This window comes from Siphateles boraxobius, unplaced genomic scaffold, assembly GCF_051911475.1.
Source record: "Siphateles boraxobius isolate OS27281-9 unplaced genomic scaffold, OSU_SipBor_1 195, whole genome shotgun sequence".
In the NCBI taxonomy this organism is placed as follows: domain Eukaryota; kingdom Metazoa; phylum Chordata; class Actinopteri; order Cypriniformes; family Leuciscidae; genus Siphateles; species Siphateles boraxobius.
Window position 1 is genome coordinate 412501 of NW_027508805.1, and position 25126 is coordinate 437626.

Consider the following 25126-nt stretch of genomic DNA (forward strand, 5'->3'; position numbering starts at 1 on the left):
GGCCGATATATCGTCACAACAGAGATTATAAACATATCTATAACATTATAAATTAACATATACATTGCCGATACCGATATGGTGGCCGATATATAGTCACAACTGAAATTCTAAACATAACTATAACATATTAAATGAACATATATATAGGCCGATACCGATATGGTGGCCAATATATAGTCACAACAGAAATTATAAACATATCTATTACATTATAAATGAACATATATATATCGCCGATACCGATATGATGGCCGATATATAGTCACAACTGAAATATATGGTGGCCGATATATAGTCACATCAGAATCAGGCTGCTTCATGTGTAGTGAGGTTTGAGAGTGAGCCGTACTGTTGCTGCTGAGGTGACCCGGTTTAAGCGAGCGGTCAAAGGTCGGGGGGGCCGGCGGAGCACTGTGATTGGCCAGCGGGCTCTGAGGGGGGGTGGGGGACTCTAGATAGGGCAGCGGTGGACCCTGGATCCCGGGGATGAGCAGCGAGTCCTGCTGGGGCGCTGGAGAGCTGATCTGGTGCCCATGTTCTTGACGCTCCTTCTGTCGGATCATGTCCTCGAACATGCTGAACTGCTCCTGCTCTCGCTGTCTCCTCTGCATGTCCAACACACGCTGCCTCTCGCACTCCAGCTCTCGCTGACGGGATAACTCACGCTCCAGCGCTTCTGCTTCCGCACGCTAGTGGGCGACAACACCATTCATGAGGTTAAACACACGTGCATCCAGGGCAGGGTATCGTTTGAGTTTTAACAATTGTTCTACGTTTACACTTCTACATTGCACACATTTTATAACATTTTATTTAAGTTCAAGAGTTTCTTTAACACCTTTTTATCTTTATATATGACAAAATTGAAGATGGACAGTCCTGTTGTGCATCTAGGGTCAGGTATGGTTTTAATCGAAACCGATTATCGATTCCTAATTGTAGCTGAATATCATGAACAGAAATCAACAGGCTTAAGAACACTTACGCAAGGAACGTTTGCCTGTGGTTTAAAAACACCATAGAAAAACAACTAACCTGACTAATATACACTTCAAGCATTATTAAAGACAAGTAAACACTCAGTAATTAAAAAAGAACAAATTAGCAATTGCAACAAATAAATGCAACTGAACAAAGATACGACTGAAATAAACAGTGTTTTAAGTTTTCCAGGTATTCAGGTACAGAAACTGTAATCAAATGTAAAATAACTGCACTTAATAATACCAAGTGTAAACGCTTTCAAATTTTTAATTTAATTTACAATATATACACTGGAAGTCAAAAGTCTGAAATAATTATGGTCTCTTCTGCTCACCAAGACTGCATTTATTTGATTAAAAATACAGTAAAAACAGTAATATTGTGAAATATTATTACCATTTAAAAGACTGTTTTCTATGTGAATATATAGTAAAGTGTAATTTATTCCTGTGATCAAAGCTGAATTTTCAGCATCATTACTCCAGTCTTCAGTGTCACATGATCCTTCAGAAATCACTCTAATATGATGATTATTACTCAATAATTGAGCACCAATTATAATGCATTATAATAATTATAATAATTAATAATGGTTCTTAATGCTTAATTGTAACGATATAATAAATTTTGACCAGTCACTGGTTTTAATGTTTGTGGATAACTTTATTCATGCATTATAATGGAAATTAAATAAATAAATGCCCGGATTAATTATGATAAAGAGATAAGGGGAAGAAAATGTGTTAAACTTTCACGTAAATAATGTGACAATGCACAAAAATAATAATGGCCCTAAAGTTCGATTCATTCTCTTCATGCAAAATATAATATTTGATTTCTTTCTTTTGGTTTTGGGGTGAAATATAACTTATTCTTGACAGGTTAAAAAAAATTGTGCGTCACCTTTTTGCTGATATACTCTGCATATTCTCTCTCGTATCTTCTCAGTAAGTGTTTCTTCAGCAGCTCAGCTTGAGGGAAAGCCGTCTCCTTTAGCTTCTGTGTGAGGAGCAACAGCTAAACTAAGACCACTAACACCATATGATGAGATTATTGATCAAAACGATCATTTTCCATCTAGACTTCACTAGACTACGTTACCCTTAACATCTCCTTCTTCTCAGCAATATTAGACAGCTTATATTCTGGATGCTTAGGAAGCTTTTCGATGAAAAGCCTGCAGAGTTAAAAAGAACAGGCGTTAAACCTGTTGCAATTAAACTGAAACATTACCGATATTACTCACACTCCCATTCCAGTTAAAGGGACACTCCACCCAGCAGTGAAAATCCTGTCGTCATTTACTCACACTCATGCCTTTCTTCTGCGTTGGGAACCGGACCACATTAGACCCCGCTGACTTTCATTGTTACAGGGTTCGTACTGACACTGTAAAATCAAATTCCAGGACTTTTCAAGCACTACTTTTTGTTTTTTTTATCAAGGACTACAATCAGAGATCTCATTTATCAAGAGATCAATAAAAATAGATCAATAAAAATAAACAAATAAAACAAAATGCTACAAATAAAGTTTAGCACATGCAATGACTGGTAACTTTAACCATTGAAAGGATAATATAACAAAGATATCGCTTATTCCTTATTCAAACTGAATATTTGCTCATGAATATATGATTGACTTGAGAATAAAAGCTGTAACATATACTTGGATATTTATATGAGCAATATCACGCTCATACCCATGCAAAACGCCTCTATATCTAGGCTATATCAGACAGGCTTTAATTTTGTGTGAAAAGATTGTTTTATCAATCAAATTAAAAATAAACTTCCCATAAATTGAATTTCTATAATTCAAGCACTTTTCAAGTAATTCTTCATAAAAAAAAAAGTCTGTTTTCAAGGGTTTTCCAGGACTTCAAATTTCAAAAAGTCAAGTACTTTAAACAACTTGTACGAACCCTGTTGTAAGGAAAACAACAACAACAACAAAAACACTGAGACATTCTCAAAACATCCACAGAAAAAAGAAAGTCATACAGGTTCGGAACGAGTAAATGATTGGGTGGAGTATCCCTTTAAAACAGCGTACGGTTCAGAGGTCTTCTTTCTCACGTGATGTATTTGTTGTAGAGGACGAAGGCGTGCTCTGTGTTGCCCTCCTCGTCGTAAACGTGTGCCATGCGGATCATCTCCATGCCCGAGCGGAAGAATCTGCGCACCGGCACGGCCTCGTTCATGTCCACCGAGCTGCCCTTCTTCGTCAAGGCCCGCACTCGCTCCTCCGGGGTCAAACTCACGTCAGCGTGGTCCAACATCATGTCCCCAATCTACTGTGAGGAAACATCACAGACAAAACACGACTTCTAAATGAAATATGTTTGCTACATTCACCCCAGCCATATAAACAACTAAGTATTCAGCATCTTAAAGTGACAGTTCACTCAAAACTGGAAATTCGGTCGTCATTTACTCACCCTCATGTTGTTCCAAACCTGTAGGAGTATCTTTCTTTTGTTGAACACAAATAACGATATTTTAAATAAAGAATGCTGGTAGTCAAAACAGTTGACATAGCCATTGACTTCCATAAGTAGGAAAACTGTACAACTGTCTAGTTACTGACATTCTTCAAAATATCACCAGAAGAAAGACATTAATACAGGCTTTGAACAACATGAGGGTGAGTAAATGATGACAGAATTTTCATTTTTGGGTGAACTGTGCCTTTAATGAATGTCCCGTGTATTTACATTTAGAAGTCTTAAAGGTACAGACTAGCAAAACAACGAGAAAGAGTACATTCATGTAAATTGAATGTTTTAGTGCAAGAAACATTTACAAGCATAAAGGCCTGTTAAGACCAAGAACGATAACTATAAAGATAACTTTATCGTCCACACCAGCTGACAATATCGTTCTGTTTAAGCGCGTTCTTGTCTGTCTCTTTAAATGCTCGAGCTCGTTACAGCAGGATGGATTCTTATTGGCTGTCAATGTTTTTATCGTTCATAAGCTGGATAAAATCGTTATGAAAGTGATTCAAAGTTAACAATGTCGTTTCTCTGTGCTTTTATCGTTATAGCTGTGTTGTAAACTCTGCTGTTCTATAATATTGAGAACGATTTTTATAACTATATATTATTATTTTTTATCGTTATCCTTGGTGTGAACGGGCCTTTATACGTTGACCAATAGAAACCCAGGTGTTAAAATATGTGTACATTCTTACACTAGTGAGTAACTTAGTAAATTATTTACTGTGCAGCTGACAGAATGGATCAAATAAAGATTTGAAATAAAGTGTAACATCTCTAAGGTTATGTTTGTCATTCAAACACTCACTCACTTTAACGTTACATTATTTTGCGGCATATCAAAAAAATACACAAAAGCTACGAAGCCTTCATTCTAACTGTGAATTGTTGTGGTATGTGTGAATATGTCTAGCTAGATGTCTAATGTCAGATATTAACGCTTTAAAAAGCCTTACCCCGGTAATAATGACAGTCAGATCACATTCACACTAGCTGGGGAAACCCGTCCATTCCCTTTAGCTGTACTTCATATAAAGATAAGGATAACATCGCGTTAAAGTATTTTCTGTGGCTCTGTGTCCATCCTTGATCTCAAACACTCCCTCACTTCCTCTTCCTGTGTGTGTGTAAAGCTGATCTCAGATCAGTGTTGTCTCCCTCAGGCGTGGGAGGTTTTCATGATCGATCACATTCAGGGTGTGTCAGTTAATATGTGACTGACTGATAAACTGTTTACTCACTGCCATTAACCCAGGAAGCATTCGAATATAAATCATTTATAGGATATTATAATTAGGTGTTCAAGCACGAAGTGCTGAAAACCTATTGTAATTGTACTGATTTTTATTATTAGGTGTTCAAGCACGAAGTGCTGAAAACCTATTGTATTTGTACTGATTTTTATTATTATTATTATTATTATTATTATTTTTCTTCTGCCGTAAAACGCATTGTGCAGCCCAAACCGTAAGGGCTAGAGAGCTGAAACTTTGTCAGATGGTAGTACAAAAATCGAGGAGAGGTTCAGAGATTATGACCCCGATTGGCCAATAGGTGGCGCTACAGCGATCAATTGCGCGAAACTGCTCATAACTCCTAGACCGTATGTCGTAGACTCAAGTGTCTTATATCATTGGAAAGCTGGACTCCTGACGAAGAAAACGTATATCTCCGATTTCATTTCCGCCATGATAGATTTTCCGCCATTTTGAATTTTGTCGAAAAACTACTTTTGCGAACTAGTCCCTGGTTTTTCGCCCGATCGGAACCAAACCAGTGCCAAAATGTTCTCTGGAGTCTGAATATCAATAATTATCAAAAAAAAGTTGAAATTTTGATTAACTGTCGCTAGAGGGCGCAAAATGAATGTTGTGGGCGGAGCCTATTTTACTAAAATGGCTATAACTCAAGAAGTAAATGAGATAGCTTCACCAAACTCGGTACACATGTGAATGAGTTGATTTTGAGGTCACAGTAAAAAAACCGCGTCGATCTAACACTAGGTGGCGCTATAACATTAAAAAAACTTAAAAGGGGGTGTGGCCACCTGACCGTTAGTCCGATTGACCTGAAAATTGGTATGCAGTGTCTTGGTCCAAGGCCCCATGTATGTGTAAAAGGATATTGGCGTATCTCAAAAAACATGGCCGCCATCGGCCAATAAATTTGAGCACCTGTGAGACGAGGTTAACGGAGGCCAATCGGAACGAAACTCAATGGGCATGTTCGACTCATGGCCCAAAAGGTCTGTAAGAGTTTTGAAAGAAATCGGCCACTAGTTGGCGCTAACGAGTTTTACGGCTCTGTAATCACGTGGTGTTGCACACATCCCCACAAAATGCATATCATTTGATAGATCTCCTCATGATGAACAACTTTGCCTCTAGAACCATTGCTGTCAATCAAACCGTTCATTAAATATTCACGAATATGTTAAAAACCTACTTTTGCGAACTAGTCCCTGGTTTTTCGCCCGATCGGAACCAGACCAGTCTAGGACAATTTTCTGGACTCTCTAGATCAATAATTATTGAAAAAAAGTTGAACTTTTTTATTTTTTGCATGGTATTAAAGGGTTATTTAGAAAAGGGGCGTGACAAAACGCACCCAAAAGCCTATAAATCCTAAAGGAAAACTCAGAACTTCACAAAAATGGATGAGCATATGTGTCATAACAGACTGAAGAAGCATGCAAAGTTTCATGGAGATCGGACAATAGGTGGCGCTATAACTGTTGAAAAGCTTTAAAACCATACATTTCCTATGGTAAATTGCCTGTATTGGCTGTAAATGGTCTTTTCCATCTATGATCGTATAATTTTCATATCTTAATGTTTAAAACCAGTGCAGTACAATTATCTGGACTCTCTAGATCAATAATTATCAGAAAAGGTATAATTACTTCAGTTGGATGGCTATAATAGAGTGTAAATCGGATGGCTATAACAGCTTGGATGGCTATAACAGCCAATAAGTGGTATTTTACTGCCCCCTGCTGTCATTTCATCATACTACTCTCTAATATTTTTATATATAATTGATATTTAGACTTTATTAAATCATTATTTTAACATTTACAATCACATTTTGTCAAAATGCATATATTGCTCTGTACTCTCTACAACAATAATTATAGGAAAATGTATAACTTCTTCATTTGGATGACTATAATAGGGTCACTTCAATATGTAGCCTTGACTGAAAGCCAATATCTTTTCAATAAATGCTTATAGCTTCTTAAAAAAAGGTCAAGAACAGATAAAACGGCTTGAAAAAAGGCTAACAGCCAATAAGTGGTATTTTACTGCCCCCTGCTGTTTAAAAAGTCATTTTGTCACACTACTCAACTATAATTAATATTTAGACTTTATAAATTCACTATTTTAACATTTACAATAACATTTAGTCAAAAATCGTCTATTGAAGTGACAATTGAGTCACATTGGCTCCTGAAGTTCCAAATGTCTCTATCTACATCAGAATGAGCGTGTGTAGATTAAATGATATGAAAAACATGGCCTATTGTATAAGTAGGCTGTAATAGCACTATTGTCCACTAGATGGAGCAGCAGCATTAGACATTTTTAATCTTTTTTTATCAGCTTTCAGCATTGGCTAACAAACAAATGCTTAAAGCATTTTCTTTAATTAGTTTTATATTATTACATTGCAAAGAAATATGTGAAATGCTCATATACCATTAAAACAGATTTTCACAATAACATATCCCAAAAGTGTGTGTGTGTGTGTGTGTGTGTGTGTGTGTGTGTGTGTGTGTGTGTGTGTGTGTGTGTGTGTGTGTGTAAGCATATGTCTAAATAAGATACCTGTGAAAACACTTTATTAATAAGTATAATGGCCAGCAGAGGGCAGTAGAAGACCACTTATTGGCTCAGTTTCATTTTGACAGACTTGATTTTCATCACTATTCTACACTAAAGCAAACCTGTTTTTCCATGTTAACTATTATAAGACAATCATTTTTTGTCAGTTTATCACTTCATGGCTATTGACACTTCACATCAATGCTAGCAATGTGGTAAATCATGATAAATAACGATAGAAACATGGTAAATCATAGTAAATAATACTATTACATGGAGTATCATGGCAAATCATGCTAGCAATGTGATGAATCATGGTAAATCATGCTACAATCCTGGTAAATCATTCTAGAATGTGGTATATTATGGTAAATCATTCTATAACATGGTAAATCATTCTATAACATGGTAAATCATGGTTAACTATGATAAATCATGCTAGAATCATATTAAATCCTACTAGAATGTGTTCAATTGTGGTAAACCATGCTAGAGCAGGGTAAATCATGGTGAATCATACTAGAACTTGGTATATCATGGTAAACTATGGTAAATCATGCTAGATTCATGGTAAATCATACTGGAACATGGTAAATCATGAACAATCACGCTAAAATTTGGTATATCATGGTAAATCATGCTAAAACAAGGTCTATTCCATCTATGATGTCAGTGTTTCATGCTTGCTACATGAAACTTAATGTCTTTTGATGCTTTTGAGCTTAACTACCTTAACTGCCTTAACTGCTTGAACACCGCTAAATGCTGCTTGCAGCTTTAATTATTATTATTATTATTATTATTATTATTCTTCTGCCGTAAAACGCATCGTGCAGCCCAAACTGTAAGGGCTAGAGAGCTGAAACTTTGTCAGATGGTAGTACAAAAATCGAGGAGAGGTTCAGAGAATATGACCCCGATTGGCCAATAGGTGGCGCTACAGCGATCAATTGCGTGAAACTGCTCATAACTCCTAGACCGTATGTCGTACACTCAAGTGTCTTATATCATTGGAAAGCTGGACTCCTGACAAACAAAATGTATATCTCCGATTTCATTTCCGCCATGATAGATTTTCCGCCATTTTGAATTTTGTCGAAAAACTACTTTTGCGAACTAGTCCCTGGTTTTTCGACCGATCGGAACCAAACCAGTGCCAAAATGTTCTCTGGAGTCTGAATATCAATAATTATCAAAAAAAAGTTGAAATTTTGATTCACGGTCGCTAGGGGGCCTAAAATGAACGTTGTGGGCGGAGCCTATTTTACTAAAATGGCTATAACTCAAGAAGTAAATGAGATAGCTTCACCAAACTCGGTACACATGTGAATGAGTTGATTCTGAGGTCACAGTAAAAAAATCGCGACGATCAAACACTAGGTGGCGCTATAATGTGAAAAAAACATAAAAAGAGCTCTGTCCACCTGACCGTTAGTCCGATTGACTTGAAAATTGGTATGCAGTGTCTTGGTCCAAAGCCCCATGTATGTATATAAGGACATTGGCGTATCTCAAAAAACATGGCCGCCATCGGCCAATGAATTTGCGCACCTATTAGACAAGGTTAACGGAGGTCGATCAGCATGAAACTCGTTGGGCATGTTCAACTCATGGCTCAAGAGGTCTGTAAGAGTTTTGAAAGAAATCGGCCACTAGTTGGCGCTAACGAGTTTTACGGCTCTGTAATCACGTGGTATTGCGCACATCCCCACAATATGCATATCATTTGATAGATCTCCTCATGCTGAACAACTTTGCCTCTTGAACCATTGCTGTCAATCAAATCGTTCATTAAATATTCACGAATATGTTAAAAACCTACTTTTGCGAACTAGTCCTAGGTTTTTCACCCGATCGGAACCAGACCAGTCTAGGACAAATCTGTGGACTCTCTAGATCAATAATTATCAAAAAAAAGTTGAACTTTGCCCTTTGTTTCACTATAACAGGGTCATTTATAAAAGGGGCGTGTCAAAATACACTCAAAAGCCTATAAATCATAAATAAAAAATCAGAACTTCACAAAAATTGATGAGCATATGTGTCATAACATGGTGAAGAAGCATGCAAAGTTTCATGGAGATCGGATCATAGGTGGCGCTATAACTGTTAAAAAGCTTTAAAACCATGTATTTCCTATGGTAAATTGCCTGTTTAAAACCAGTGCAGTACAATTCTCTGGACTCTCTAGATGAATAATTGTCAGAAAAGGTATAACTTCTTCATTTGGATGGCTATATAATAGGATGTAAATAGGGTGTAAGTTGGATGGTTATAACAGCTATAACAGCTTTGATGACTATAACAGCTAATTAATGGTATTTTACTGCCCCCTGCTGTCATTTCATCATACTACTCTCTAATATTGTTATATATAATTCATATTTAGACTTTATAAAATCATTATTTTAACATTTACAATCACATTTTGTTAAAATTCATGTATTATTCACAATTGTGTCACAGGAAGGCTGAAAACGAAAGTATAACGTTAGGCCACGCCCTCCCAGTACAAATTCACTCATAACTCGAAAACGGAAACTCCCTGCGCGCTCAAATTTGGATGGTAAAGTCCTCTATTGGGCCTTGATCGAAATCTATCGTCGCGGGCCTCGGGAGCGCCCCCCCGCGGATCGCTAATTCGAGAGACCCCCGAATTTGAACGGCTGTAACTCCCGACCTAGACCACCTAAATTCTTGTGGTATAGCTCGTTGAAAAGGGCTCGTCCTCACCTAGCTTCGATTCGAGTTTGGTGCGATTTGGCCTGGGCATTTCCGAGATATAAGCCCCAAAAGATATGCCTTTGAACGGGCAAAACTCCCGGCTCCGATCGGCCACCAACACCGGGATGGTCTCGTTCAACAGTACTCCTCGGACACTATCTAAGTTCTGAGTTTCAGATTTTTTCACTTTCTCGTTCCCGAGATATAAGTGAAAAACCAAATTTCCATTAATTCATTTCAACTCTATATAGGCTGTAATACCACTGTTGTCCACTAGAGGGAGCAGCTGTATTAGACATGTTTAATCTTTTTATCAGCTTTCAGCATTTACTTACAAACAAATGCTTAAAGCTATTTTTTTAAATTAGTTGTATATTATTACATCACAAAGAAATATGTGAAATGCTTATAGACCATTAAAAGAGATTTCAAAAATAACATATCCCACACGTGTGTGTGTGTGTGTGTGTGTGTGTGTGTGTGTGTGTGTGTGTGTGTGTGTGTGTGTGTGTGTGTGTGTGTGTGTGTGTGTGTGTGTGTAAGCATGCATTATGGAGTTAACATGAAAAAAATGGTTTGCTTCACTGGAGAATACTGGAGAAACAAAGTAGTTGAAAATGAAAGTGAGCCAATAAGTGGTCTTCTACTGCCCTCTGCTGGCCACTCTTCTTATTAATTGTCTTTTTTTGTATATAGACACTATAAAATCACTTAAATAACAATTACTATTATAACACATTCATATTTTGTCAGAGTTTATCACTTCAATTGTTCTTATGCTTCATATAATTGCTATCAACATGGTAAATCATGGTAAATAACGCCAGAAACATGGTAAATCATAGTAAAAAAGGTAAATCATGCTAGAATCCTGGTAAATTATTCTAGAATGTGCTATATCATGGTAAATCATCATATAACATGGTATATCAAGGTAAACTATGGAAAATCATGTAAGATTCATGGTAAATCATACTGGAACATGGTAAATCATGAAAAATCACACTGAAATGTAGTATATCATGGTAAATCATGCTTGCTACATAAAACTTAATGTCTTTTGATGCTTTTGTGCTTAACGGCCTGAAAGGCCTTAACTGCTTGAACACCGCTAAATGCTGCTTGCAGCTTTAATTATTATTATTATTATTATTTCTACTGTTATTATTCTCATTGGTGCTGTTGCTGTTATAATAATAATAATAATGATAATGTTACTAATAATGTTTATTAAATGAAAGAGAATATAAAATAGAGGCATTTCGATATTTGTTATAGCATAAACATTTTGTTTAAATGACTTGATATTTCTTATTTAAGTGTTTAATAAGTTAATAAGAATTTAATTCTTATATAAGTGTTTTTTTAAAGTGTAAATACTAAATAAACTATTGTATTTAATTTTTTTGACACTTTAGACAACGCAGAAACCTAGTAAAAGAGATTAATCTGAAAGGTAAAATGTTATTCTGACTTATATACAGGCATATGAATATTTACTTACTTAATTGCCTGAGTTTTAACTGAAGATATGCCATAATAGAAACACTATGAATTAAAGTTGTCTGAAATGTATATCTTATTCATGAAAATACAGAATAATAACCCCATTAATTACAATAATTATTATGGTAAATTTTAAAATAACACTAGTAACAGCATGCCACCCAGGGCCTTCTGTGCCAATTCTGGTGGACCATCTTACCCCAATGATCTAATTTAATCTTTTTACTTCAAAATAAAAATTATAACTTTTACTCCACAAATCCAAAATATTGATCCGTCCACAAATCCCTCATTAACACATATACCTTGCTATTCAACATAATTCAGAGTCATAGATCACTATTTTCTTAGGGACACCTCAAAAACCTGTTTCGACTGAAAAAATCTCACAAATGTTGATATTCAGATGAAATGACACAATTTAAAAAAAAATTGTGTAGCCATTCTGAGTAAATTATGACAGAACTTTAATATTTGGGTGAACTGTCCCTTAAAATCCAACAAAAAAATAATAATTTAGTCCCAACACAAAAGAATTGTGTAAACAATGTATTTGAGTGGATTGAACACAGTGAAATTAAGTTAGGATAAAATGTAGCCCATTGAAATTGTGTTGGTTTAGCTCATTTTAAATAAGTAATTTGAACAAGCAGTGAATTTTTTTCTCAGTGTAGTTTTTAGTTATTTTAGTACTTAAACTTAAACTCAGAGAACATGGAAAAGCTGAAATATAAAAATTGTTTTTTCAGTAAATGTTTATTTTATTTCAACCAATGATTTCTTTTTCAACTTTAAGTTTTTGTTAACAATAACCCTATATTCAGGTGACAAAGACGAGTCAGAGGGAAAAAATCAAACCTTTATTCAATTTTCTTTTCAGTGTAGAAAGAATATCACTCGTGAAAAGGTTGCAGTAGTGGTAAAAGACAGACCACAGTAAACACAGTTAAACCCTGTCACATTCGTTACCCACATAATGATTCAAAATAGCTCCTTCATTTCAAGAAAAATGGTTGTGCAAAGCCACTGGTTAAACGTCAGATCACAGGCTCCACAGAGACTACAGCGGGCATCACAGTAGGCACAGCGAGAGACCGATAGCTTATAACATGGCACCCCGTAAAATATACATTTCCCGATTTTAGGATCAAGGGGTGTAATCATATCTTTCCTTTTGTTACTCATTTCTGGGTATTATCTGGATTTAGCACAAGAATCTCGTCAGTGACTCGCTCCATGAATCAAGCACTGGTTATTATACACCAAAAAACATCTTTAAATGAATCAGTGACTGCTGAAAAGAAGAATAAATCAATAAGAATGTGGTTTCTGCATCAGCTGAGCGGCGGATTTACTTTTTGAGCGGTGGATTTAAGTTTTTTAATGAATGAAAAGAGCAACTTGTCAGAATCAGGGCTGAAGTATTTTAAAGGGTCATTTTGAGACTTTTTGGACATTATAAAGGTCTTTTTTTTGCTTTAAAACGTAAATTAGTGCACTTTTTTTTTTGCTAAAGAAAATGTAATGTTTAACGGAAAATATAAATACTCTTCTCTCTGACACATAAACACAAAATATATATATATTTTTGTGCTGGGCAACGATTAATCGCTATTAATCGTATCCAAATTTGTGTTCACATAATATATGTGTGTGTATTGCGTATTATTTTGTTTATTTAAGAAATATTTGCATGTGTATACTGTATATATACTTATACATAATTGATAGTGTGTATATATATATATATATATATATATATATATATATATATATATATATACATATATACATATATACATATACATATATATACATATACATATATATATACACATATATATATATACACATATATATATATATATATATATATATACACATATATATATATATATATATACACATATATATATATATATATATATATATATATACACATATATATATATATATATATATATATTACATAAATAAAAAAAATTCTTAAATATATAAATTGCTTGGGTGTGTATTTATATATTAAAAATAATTATACTCAATACACACATATATTATGTAAACACAAACTCTTATTGTGGATGTGATTAATCGTCGTCCAGCGCTAATATTTTTGTTGTGGGCCCAGTGAAAAGAGCAAGTCCGAATCTGAACTGGAAATATCCTTATTGTTGAGCCGTGAGAAGATGATTCATCATTCTTAGTGTGTATAATATCTGTAACACAGGAGCATGTCAAAAGCTCACTCCTTCACTAATCTACACCGACAGAAAGTGCAATTCACACGCACTATAAATGTGTGATCCACTTCAAGAACTCGTACACAACAATTCTGATTCAAAAATCAATCATTCCCAGTTACCCATAAAACATCTACAACCAATATACTCTCAAAAATACACATACAGTTTCCTTTTGTAATACACAACTCGTCCAGCAATAGATTGAGAAAAGAAAAAAACAAACCAGGAAACTCTACCAAAAAGGCTTGGTAATTAAAAAGAATTGAACCAACAGATTGAACCAACATCTACAGTATGTACCGGTATAATAAATTTGATTTATGTATTTGTAACACCACATCAATGAAGATCATGACCCCAGTTATTATATATGATGTTTCCAACATACCCGACATGCTATGAGCGGATGAAGACGATGTCACTTCTAGATGAGTTACTGAGGATTTGCTGTACAGCGTTCATGAGTGTTAATATACCCCGCATTATTAATAATTCAAGTTTCAAGATCACAGTTCAAATATTTCCATTCATCCCCTGCTGACTCATCTGACTGGATTTTCTCACTGGAAAACAGAATAAATAAAAAAAGACACAAAATGTCATTTTTCAATTAAAAGAAAATTTACAATGAGGTAAAAGAATTCTACATAACGTCCAACAAATGTTTACTTTTCTGGATAGTTTTATTTGATTAACTCGGATAAGCAAAATCAGACTGTTGTTGTTATGATTTCATTTGAACCATATAATATGTTGCCGTTCTTAATTTGGTAACTTTATGCGTTTTATATACTTGCCATAGCCGAGTTAAACATGCGTCCGGGTTAAATGACAAACAACACCATCATGGATTAAGATAAGGAAAAATTATTTTAAAATATAGTTTACAACACATTAAGATTTTTTTTTTCATTTTCAAAAAAAAGGTTACATTTAAAATTCTCAACAAAAAAAAAAGGTCTCTAAAAATGTCATGTCGTGTAACCAAGAAGTGGCATTTTTCTCGAACACCTTGATGCGAAAGTTTCTAGACAGGGTTCGTACAGACTCTGTCCAATGAAATTCCGGGACTTTCAAGGACTTTTCAAGCACTACTTTTTTGGATTTCAAGGACTTCAATCAGCACTTATCAAACATTATCTTTATTATTATTTTTATTTATTTCATTTTATTTTTTTACTCAAATTAAATATATCTATGGTATCTGATGTCACTTCATAGAGGTCAATCCATTGTCAGGCATGGGAAATCCCCTTAACCATTAAAAGGATATTGAAACTGATTTTTTTTCCATTAATATATATATATACATATGATTGACCTGAAGAATGAAAGTTGTATTATATGCTTATCATATACTTAAAGGGTTAGTTCGCCCATTTAAGACATGAAGTTGTATGCAATCCTTACCAGCACTATAGTGCATACACACTGACCCACATACTCACCTCCCTGGTCAGAGTTCTGGCCGCTGGTAGTTTTTCAATAAAGTAGTCCCGGTTATTTTCCGGGGCCACAAAACTGTGCGTTTTTACGTGAAAAAATGATTTGCGTTTCAAAGCTTGATTAATTTAGCACACAAAAAACACGCCGGTTCAAAATTCATACCTCAGTTTTAATCGGCACTATTTTCTATCCATTTCTATCAATCCGCGCTGCTGTCAGCGTCAACAGTGCGCACGTTCCCATCAGCTGTTCCATAGTGTTTACACAATCGATTGACAACGACATAAAAAGTATTAAATTAACATTGGTGCGAACTTGTAAATTCCCAGGCTGTGACCACAAGGATGTGCCGGGATCACCGTTCAGATTCCATCGTTTTCCTGTTTCGGATATAACTATGAGACAGCTTTGGCTGGTTGCCATCGGCTACTCTGCTGGAGCTAAAATATCCAGAATAAAGGATTATCGTGTGTGTAGTGCTCACTTCAGCGAAGACGATTACATCCCCAACCAAGGAGGAAAAGGAAAATTAAAGAGTTTTGCTGTACCAGTACCACGGGTAAGCTCTATTTACTAACTTTATGATCTCATGTCTAAACTGTACGGTAAACAAGCTGATGTTTAGTAGGGATGCACCGATCCGATACTCAGCATCGGTATCGGCTCCGATACAGCCATTTTTGCCGGTTTGGTTATCGATCAGACGAGGCCGATCCAAATCCGATATTGTGCGTATACTAGGCTATTCTGTGTTATTGTTAAGCCCCACAAAAGCACCAAAACATTATAAAACACCATACAGTTTTCGTGCACTATTTTACAAGTGTTCTGAAGCCATTATAGTATAATGTGAGATAGAAATCAACATTTAAGTCATTAAATTCAAGATCACGTAAACTTTTCCCTCCGCTGCGGCTGTCAATCATTCTTCATTCAGTATTCAGCGTCGCGTTCGGTTACGACAGTCAACATGATGAAACTCTCCAAGATGATTCTATGTTACTATTATTATACTTGATCTGTAGATAAAGCTCTATTCTTTCGCATAAAACAACTTTATCTTGTTGGACTTTATTGCTGTAAAGTTAACTTAATCATGTTTCTACCGGGTGTCTGTTAGATCACAACTAGAGTAGAGTCCACTATAATTGTTCTTCACGCGCACAGTAACTAAAATGTAAAACTGTTAAAAGAAAAGCCTCAATAAACTATTGCATAGATAGATACTGTATAATACACTACACATATGTCTTTCGTTTGTGCTTTGAACTTTTCAATGCGGACTCGACGCGCTGCGCCTGCGCGCTGTGACTCCGTGTTTCTTCAAGCGCATCATTTTGCGCTCGGGATGCGCATAAGCGCTTTGAGCCGCACTGTATTGCAGCCTTTCATATCAATACAGTGACGCAATGAAAGATTATTAATGGCCTATCTATCATATGTTGCTGCCTCATTAAACAGGTGTGCTATACATTTAAAATGTCTCAATTGTATAGTAGCCTATAGCTATATATAAAATAATTTATCTTTTTGATTTTTGTGAACTTGTTTTTCATGAATGTATTTTACAATACAAAGAGCAATGTGTAACGTTTTACCAGATTTAGTGGTACAGTTATTGTCTCTTATTTGTTTTTTTTCACTAGATGTTCAGATTTTATACAATTATTGTGGACTTATGATTTTTCTAGACTAAATTTTACTGCTGAATTATCCACTAATCTAGTTTATAAAATAATTTTTGTCATAGATTATGATCATATATTTTTTAGATTTGTTTTTCTTTATAATTAAGTTGTCTGTATTAAGTAGATTGTGTTTAACACACAAAAGAGTGATTATCAGTTCAACACACAGAGAGTTATATAAATTCTACTTAATTTAAAAAAAACTGTGTTGGTATCGGATCGCCATCGGTATCGGTCGATACTCAGAATTTTTGGTATCGGATCGATTCTGAAAAAAGTGGTATCGGTGCATCCCTAATGTTTAGATTCCATTATAAAACACGTGAAAAGATGTCTAATATAAAAACAGTATATAGGGATATCGGTACAATTTGCTGAGAAAACTATTTGATTGAACACACACACAATTGAGGTTTTGTGTTGCAATCAATAACATTTGATTTGATCTTGTATACTCCGGTTCATAAAGGTATCCCTTTGTCGTCGTGCTAAAATTACTTTCATCATCTGATCCGTCTGACATTGTGCTAAAATTGGTTTCATCATCAGAAGTTTCGCAGTCAGACATGTTGTCAGCGAGTCGCGCTATCAACAGCAGCTGATCGGAACGTGCGCACTGTTGACGTTGACAGCACGTTGACACGTGGGCTCACTATTGGCCGACGCTGGTCATGTGTGTGATGCGTGTGACGTACAACAACAGAAGCTCTACGCTTTTAAACTAGTGAACTGACTCGAGGCCCACAGAGAAGGAAATGAATAGTTGAAATAAAGTCAATATTTTTGTTTTTTTGCACACAAAAAGTATTCTCGTCGCTTGATAAACTTAAGATTTAGCCACTGTAGTCACTTTTTAACGTTTTAACGATGTCTTTAATAACTTTTCGGGGCCGGCAAGTTCAATCCCTCAAGAAGCCTAGGTGATCCAGCTCTCAGATTTCATCAAAATATCTTAATTTGTGTTTAGAAGATGAACGAAGGGGTCCGGGTTAAATGACATTTAACAAAAACTTTTTTGGGTGAACTATCCCTTTAAATTTCAAAAAGTCAAATTCAAGTACTTCAAGCACTTTAAGCACCTTGTGCGAACCCTGTCTAAACATATTTTTCAAAATATAAACATTATTTTTTACAAATATTATTACGTTTTGGGAAGTTACACCACAACATTTTTATAGAAACTTCCACCATGAAATTTGTTTTAAAAAAAAGGTAATTGCTACTTTTTATCTCGCAATTCTTTTTTTTTTTAATCAGAATTTGAAAAAAGTCCGAACTGTGAGTTTATATCTCTGAATTGCGAGTCAAAATTGCGAGATATAAGCTCGCAATTATAAAAAGACTATATTTTTAATTACATACATACATTAATTATTACATTAGTAATTACATACATGCAGTACATGCTAATTCATGCTAGCAACATGATAATTCATGCTGGGAACATGCTAATTTCTGCTAACAACGTGCTAAATGTGGAAAAACATGTTAGCAATATGCTAATAAATGCTAGCAACATGTTAATTCCTGCTAAAATATGATAACAACATGCTAAATCATACTAGCAAAGTGTTAATTCATGCGATCTAGTTAGCTAGCTGGCTTTTAAAACTACTAAACTAAAACTTAAACTGAAAACCTTCAAGCTTTTAAAACTTTCTGGCCAGGCTTTCTCAAGCCAACACAACATTTTTTTTATCTAGTAGTTTATATAAATCAGTGGTAGAAACATGTTTTCCAGTCATCACACATATGAAGGTAATTATTGAATACAATAACAATAACAGAAGTGTTAACTCTCTGTGTGTGCGCGTCGCTACTCACATGCTGGTCGAGTTTTTGGTAATCCGATGTTTTGGGTCTCCGTGAGCCTCTTGACCTCCGACCCTCAACGACAAAAGCGATGATCTATAGGAGAGGGGGAAAGGAGTAATAGTCATTTCATTGGGCATTAAACAGCAGCAGTAAAAGCTCCCTGTGATGAAAGGCTCACTTACCTTGCGCTTGTTGTGACTGGCGATATAAAGCACCGCCACCAGAATGATGGCCGCCACCAGATAGGCGAAGAAGTGGCTGCTCTCTGCGCTCTCCTCCAACTGGTCATCCACACTTGCTTTTCTGTTTTTCCCCAGGTTCACTGTTTTGTGGTCAGATTTACCCTGGTCATCTGAAAGATTATCATCAGCATCAGCATTGCCACCTACGTCCTCTTCAATCCCAGTTTCATCTTCATTTTGTCCCTCTTGGCTGCCCGTAGGAGCCTCAGGTCTGTTCTCGTTCTCCTCATCGTCTTCATCAGCTTCAGAGTCGGTTTTATCATCAACATGTGGGTTCTCCTCATCTGTGGTTTGCTTCTCTTCATCAACATTTGGGTTCTCCTCATCTGTACCTATTTCTGGTTCACCTGGTTTATTAATGTTAGGTGTGTCTAGCTTCTCTTCATCTTTTTTACCATCGTTTGGTTCATTTATTCCTCCATCAGCAGGTTTAGAGGTTATTGGTCCACCATCTTCAGAAGTCTTCCCTTTCTCTGGATCATCTTCACCACCTTCCTCAAGACCAGGGTTGCTTTGTCCACCAGCTGGGTCGTCCTTATTCTGGGGAACTGTGGTGTGCATCTCTCCAGAGTTGTTAGGTGGGGTCTGCTTTTCTCCATTTGTGTTTTTATCTTCATCGTTTACTGGAACATTTTTAAGAGCTGTATCTTTATTATCTTCAGAAGTAATATTTTCAGGGCTATACTTTGATGTTTGCGGCAGGTCATTTGCTGCGTTCAGTGAAGTAGTGCTACTATTCGCTGTGCCTGGATCATCATCATGAGTTTCCCTTGACACTGGACTGGTGCAAACTGAAAAATACCACAAGAGAGAGAATCACAATAAAATCTTGGGCCCAGCACACCGTTTAAAACCCTCTGGGGTTCTTCGGATCAAATGGTCCCGAATAATTTAAATAAAAAAATGTGTAAAATCATAGCTTCATCGGAATGGTCCGAAATTTGGTGACTTTGTTGGTACTTGGTATATGAACACCCCAAAAAATTGGGGACAGGATTTGAATAGTCTAAGTGGTTGTAAAAAAAATGGCCACACTCAGGGCCTTCGGGACCAAATGGTCCCGCCATAGGAAATGAATGGGAAATTGGCAAAAATGTGACAATACAGAGTTTTTTTGTGCGTACAATCTACAAATCAGCCACGATCCAGAAAAAAAGCACAAAGTGAAGGGGTGAATCTATAAAACATCAAGAGTACAAAACAGACACATCCACACACACACACACACAAACACACTTTTATACATAAACAAACGAATAAATTCAGATTACATATGGGTTTTGCATTTTTAAAATGCTCAGTTTGTCCACCAGATGGCATCCATCTAATTTCAAAAATTGCTTTTATGAGGTCTAGGCTTGACTCTAAAATGAAATACAGCTTTAAAAAAAATAAAAAAATTTTTTTTTTTTTTTCTATTATATTCAATGGGGGGAAAATGGGGGGAAAATGGGTCATATTTATTGCATAAATATTAATTATAAATCTTAAATTATCTCAAAACACCAAAAAAGAAAAGAAAAAATATTATAAAAAACAAGTAAAAAAAATATATATGATTTTCTTTTAATAAATATGAATCAAACCCTTCCGGACCATTTGGTCCCGAAGACCCTGAGTGTGACCCTGAAATGAAGGACCCCAGAGGGTTATGATGTAAATGAATGGGGAGTTACTCAGACTTGTAGAATAAAGCCAATTTAATCACTGAAGCTGTTTCTGGAGTTAAAACACATAACTAAGACGTTTCATGTTGTTTTTTTTCTTTTAATTTGCCATCAGTCTGTCATTTCTAACTGATTTACTAAGAAATACATGATGACTTCCCTGCGGAAAACCCTCCCAGCTAAAATATATTATAGACACTACCAGTTAATCTGTAAGATTTTTAATGTTTTTTAAAAGAAGTGTCTTTTGCTCACCAAAGCTGCATTTATTTAAAAAAAAAATATATATATATATATATATATATATATATTACTCCAGTCTTCAGTGTCACATGATCCTTCAGAAATCATTATTTATTATATGTGGATTTGATGCTCAAGAAACATTTATGAGTATTATCAATGTTGAAAAACGGTTATTTTTTTCAACTCTATTTTATTTTCAGGATTCTTTGATAAATAAAAAGTTCAAAAGAACATCATTTATTTGAAAAAGAAAGCTTACATTAAACATTACCGTTCAAAACTTTGGGGTCAGAAGGAATTTTTTTTGGGGGGGGGGGGGGGGGGATAAAATAAATCAATACTTTTTTTCATCAAGGATGAATTCAATTGATCAAAAGTGACAGTAGAAACATTTATAATGTTACAAAAGATTCTATTTCAAATAATAATAATCCTGAAAATAAAAATTTTAATAACTGATAATAATCATAAATGTTTCTTGAGCATCAAATCATCATATTAGAATGATTTCTGAAATAAGAAATAAATTACATCTTAAAATATATTAAAATAGAAAACAGTTATTTTAAAGTGTCATATGACAAATAACTGTTTTCTATTTTAATATATTTTAAGATGTAATTTATTTCTTATTTCGGAATAACGATATTACTTGGTTTTGTTGTTGTTGTATTTTTAATCAAATAAAGGCCGCCTTGGTGAGCAGAAGAGACTCCTTTTAAAAACATTAAAAATCTTACCGATTCAAAACTTTTGACTTGTAGTGTATGTATTAAATATGCATATATCGTTCTGTTTATTAAGCGCGTTCTTGTCTGTCTCTTTAAATGCTCGAGCTCGTTACAGCAGGATGGATTCTGATTGGCTGTCAATGTTTTTATCGTTCATCAGCTGGATAAAATCGTTATGAAACTGATTCAAAGTTAACGATGTCGTTTCTCTGTGCTTTTATCGTTATAGCTGTGTTGTGAACTCTGCTATTCTTTAATATCGAGAACGATTTTTAGATATATATCCGTATAATTATCTTAAGCCTAAATGACATTAAGCTTGTTTTAAATGTGTGTTTTTTTTAGTGGGAGACCAGCTTAAACCAGCTAAGACCAGCAAAGCTGGTTTTGGTGGATTTTTTTCAGCAGGCTTTCACACACACAATATTAAACACACCTCGCAAGCTCGCAAAGTGTAAACAATGGCCTCAAACAGGAAGCCAAGACAATCCTTCACATCATTTTCACAAGCAAGAATGTGGTTTAACCAGTGACAATCTTGACCACCTTTGCAACAAAACTTGATTTGTAAACATGTAAGAAATTCGCATTCTAGATTACTAAAAAATTAGCTAACATGCAAAGTAATCGCACAGATTTCTGGATACAGTGAAATGATTCACAAGTAAACACGTCACGAGCAAACACGTCAATCTGTTAGTCAATCTCACAACATCATCTGAGTAACAGTATAAGTAGAGGAACACACTAACTTACCCCGAGACAAGCAGATGAATACTAAACACAGGGTTGTTAAGTGCAGCATGGCTTCATTCAGTGATACTGTAAATCCGTGGCTCAAGACTGAACTGAATGATGACAGTGTGAGTGAAAGACAACGCACTTCCGGTTAAGAGAGCGACTTCCGTGTTTACACAGTGCGCGTGTTGAGAAATAACGCGGACTGGACTTCCGTGACGGATCTGGTTGTCGTTCAGAAAGGATCCGATTATCATTATATATTTGTTTTGGCGTATTGTTTATACATGACATATTGTTCAATTAAAAAAAAAAACTTAATTTAGAATGGCTTTTAAAATGCGATTTAATTCAACGCTGCAGGTCTGTAGGTGTTTTAACATTTCATACTTAATTGTTTACATGTTTGATTTCTAAATACGTACCCCATTAAAAATAATGGCATAAATATAGAAAATGCCAATATGTTTGATCAATTTTACTATCATTTTATGGGCCTTGGTGAAAAAAAAAAACACTTTATTTACTAGCAAACTCTAATTTACTCTATATACTGGGGCGAACGGGGCTAGTTGTCACAGGCTGAGTGACAGGATCAGGCAGGATTATTATCGTTAACTAAATATAAATATTGGTTAAATACCCTAAACTTTACGAAAATTAGAAATGTTGCCTTGACAATAAACTGAAATGAGTTTAAGTTGAAGCAAGAAAAGTATTAACTGAAAATAAATAAAAAGCAAAACTAAAGAGAAAAATATAAACCTAAATTGCAATATTTAAAAATAATAATAATAAAAATAATAAAAAATAATAAAATGACAAAAGCACTTGAGGTTACTAAAAACATGAACTATTAAAATGAACAAGAAAACTAAAAATATAAAATAAAAGCTAAATCAAAATATTAATAAAACTAAAATTACACTCTGCAATATGGTTTTGAGTGTCTTTAGCAGATGTTGGTTTCAATCTCCATCAAAACCATCTTATAATTTACATTATATTATATTATATTGTATTATTATCTCTGTCCTCAGAACTAAAATTACAATATATTATATTATATTATATCATATTACATTATTATTATCTCTGTCCTCCGAACTTGTCACAGTGTTGGGTTTGTGTTCCCCTGATGTCCACTAGATGTCCTCCTTTCCCACGGTGTCCTTCACTTATGAACTACATTTCCCACGATCCTTTGTCTCATCATTGCACTCAGCTGTTTCTTATCACTGATCATTGCACTCAGCCAATTCCCCATTATCATTGTCGATTCCCTGTGTATATAACCCTGTCTGTTTCAGTATGTGTCACGGAGTCCTTGTATTATGTCCCCACACTTCCGTTATTTGTTTCATACTGGTTCTCGTTTGTATTTTATGTTTTGGATTGCCTTATTGGACTTTTGACCCCTGCCTGGATGACTAAGAGTTTGGATTGCCCTTTTTATTAAACTACTGCTTTTGGATTTTCTGCCTCCAGTGTGTGTTCCGTGACAGAAGGACTCCGTCACACAAGATCCAGCGGTATGTTTCTCAATATCTCTTCCCCAGCCACCGAGCGGGAGAGAAGGGAGTTTTTTAAGGGGACCCGATTAGTTAAGTTTCGTGGAACCCGTGGAGGTCGCAGTGGAGGAGGTGGTCGAGAGCCTGTTCACGTCCCGTCTGCCCAGTCAGAGACTGTTCACGTCCCGTCTACCCAGTCAGAGACTGTTCACGTCCCGTCTGCCCAGTCAGAGAATCTTCACGTTCCGTCTGCCCAGCGAGAGACTGTTCACGTTCCGTCTGCCCAGCGAGAGACTGTTCACGTTCCGTCTGCCCAGCGAGAGACTGTTCACGTCACGTCTGCCCAGCGAGAGACTGTTCACGTCACGTCTGCCCAGCGAGAGACTGTTCACGTCACGTCTGCCCAGCGAGAGACTGTTCACGTCACGTCTGCCCAGCGAGAGACTGTTCACGTCACGTCTGCCCAGCGAGAGACTGTTCACGTCACGTCTGCCCAGCGAGAGACTGTTCACGTCACGTCTGCCCAGCGAGAGACTGTTCACGTCACGTCTGCCCAGCGAGAGACTGTTCACGTCACGTCTGCCCAGCGAGAGACTGTTCACGTTCCGTCCGCCTTCCTGGGCCGGGACTATCTGGAGCGTCTGGCTCGGATCCTGGACATGCCCGTGTCTGCTGTTCCAGAGCCGGAACCAGTGTCTGCTGTTCCAGAGCCGGAGCCGGAGGCAGAGCCAATGGCCGTTCCAGAGCCGGAGGCAGAGCCAGTGCCCATTCCAGAGCCGGAGGCAGAGCCATTGCCGGTTCCAGAGCCGGAGGCAGAGCCATTGCCGGTTCCAGAGCCGGAGGCAGAGCCAATGCCTGTTCCAGAGCCGGAGGCAGAGCCAGTATCCGTTCCAGCGCCGGAGGCAGAGCCAGTGCCGTCTGCCTTCTTGGATCTGGACTATCTGGAGCGTCTGGTTCGGATCCTGGACATGCCCATGTCTGCTGTTCCAGAGCCGGAGCTAGTGTCTGCTGTTCCAGAGCTGGAGGCAGAGCCATTGCCCGTTCCAGATCCGGAGGCAGAGCCAATGCTTGTTCCAGAGCCTATGCCTGTTCCAGAGCCGGAGGCAGAGCCAATGCCTGTTCCAGAGCCTATGCCTGTTCCAGAGCCGGAGACTGAGCCAATGCCTGTTCCAGAGCCGAAGGCTGAGCCAATGCCTGTTCCAGAGCCGGAGGCTGAGCCAATGCCTGTTCCAGAGCCGGAGGCTGAGCCAATGCCTGT

At 36.4% G+C, this 25126-nt stretch overlaps 2 protein-coding genes across 4 annotated transcripts in view; both read right to left on the reverse strand.

The window, feature by feature from the left end:
* Positions 1–4639, reverse strand: part of stambpb (STAM binding protein b) — a 15557-nt gene extending 10918 nt beyond the window's left edge. Inside the window, exons 1-5 of one of the 3 annotated variants that reach the window (XM_077235495.1) lie at positions 4444–4639; positions 3066–3280; positions 2089–2164; positions 1891–1986; positions 353–692 (exon numbers count right to left, since the gene is read on the reverse strand). In XM_077235495.1, the coding sequence (XP_077091610.1) occupies positions 353–692; positions 1891–1986; positions 2089–2164; positions 3066–3271 (718 nt within the window). In that variant the 5' untranslated portion in view covers positions 3272–3280; positions 4444–4639. Of the gene's footprint in view, positions 1–352; positions 693–1890; positions 1987–2088; positions 2165–3065; positions 3284–4443 lie in introns of all 3 variants that reach the window. The other 2 variants (XM_077235494.1, XM_077235496.1) reach the window with 2 other exon arrangements.
* Positions 4640–12379: 7740 nt separating this feature from the next.
* On the reverse strand, positions 12380–22523 carry tgoln2 (trans-golgi network protein 2). The gene is made up of 5 exons (XM_077235498.1): positions 22376–22523; positions 18916–19766; positions 18743–18826; positions 13618–14347; positions 12380–13173 (listed from the first exon to the last, which is right to left on the reverse strand). The coding sequence occupies exons 1-4, from the start codon at positions 22422–22424 to the stop codon at positions 14345–14347; spliced, it is 987 nt and encodes a 328-aa protein (XP_077091613.1). The 5' UTR covers positions 22425–22523; the 3' UTR covers positions 12380–13173; positions 13618–14344.
* Between the last annotated feature and the right edge of the window lie 2603 nt (positions 22524–25126).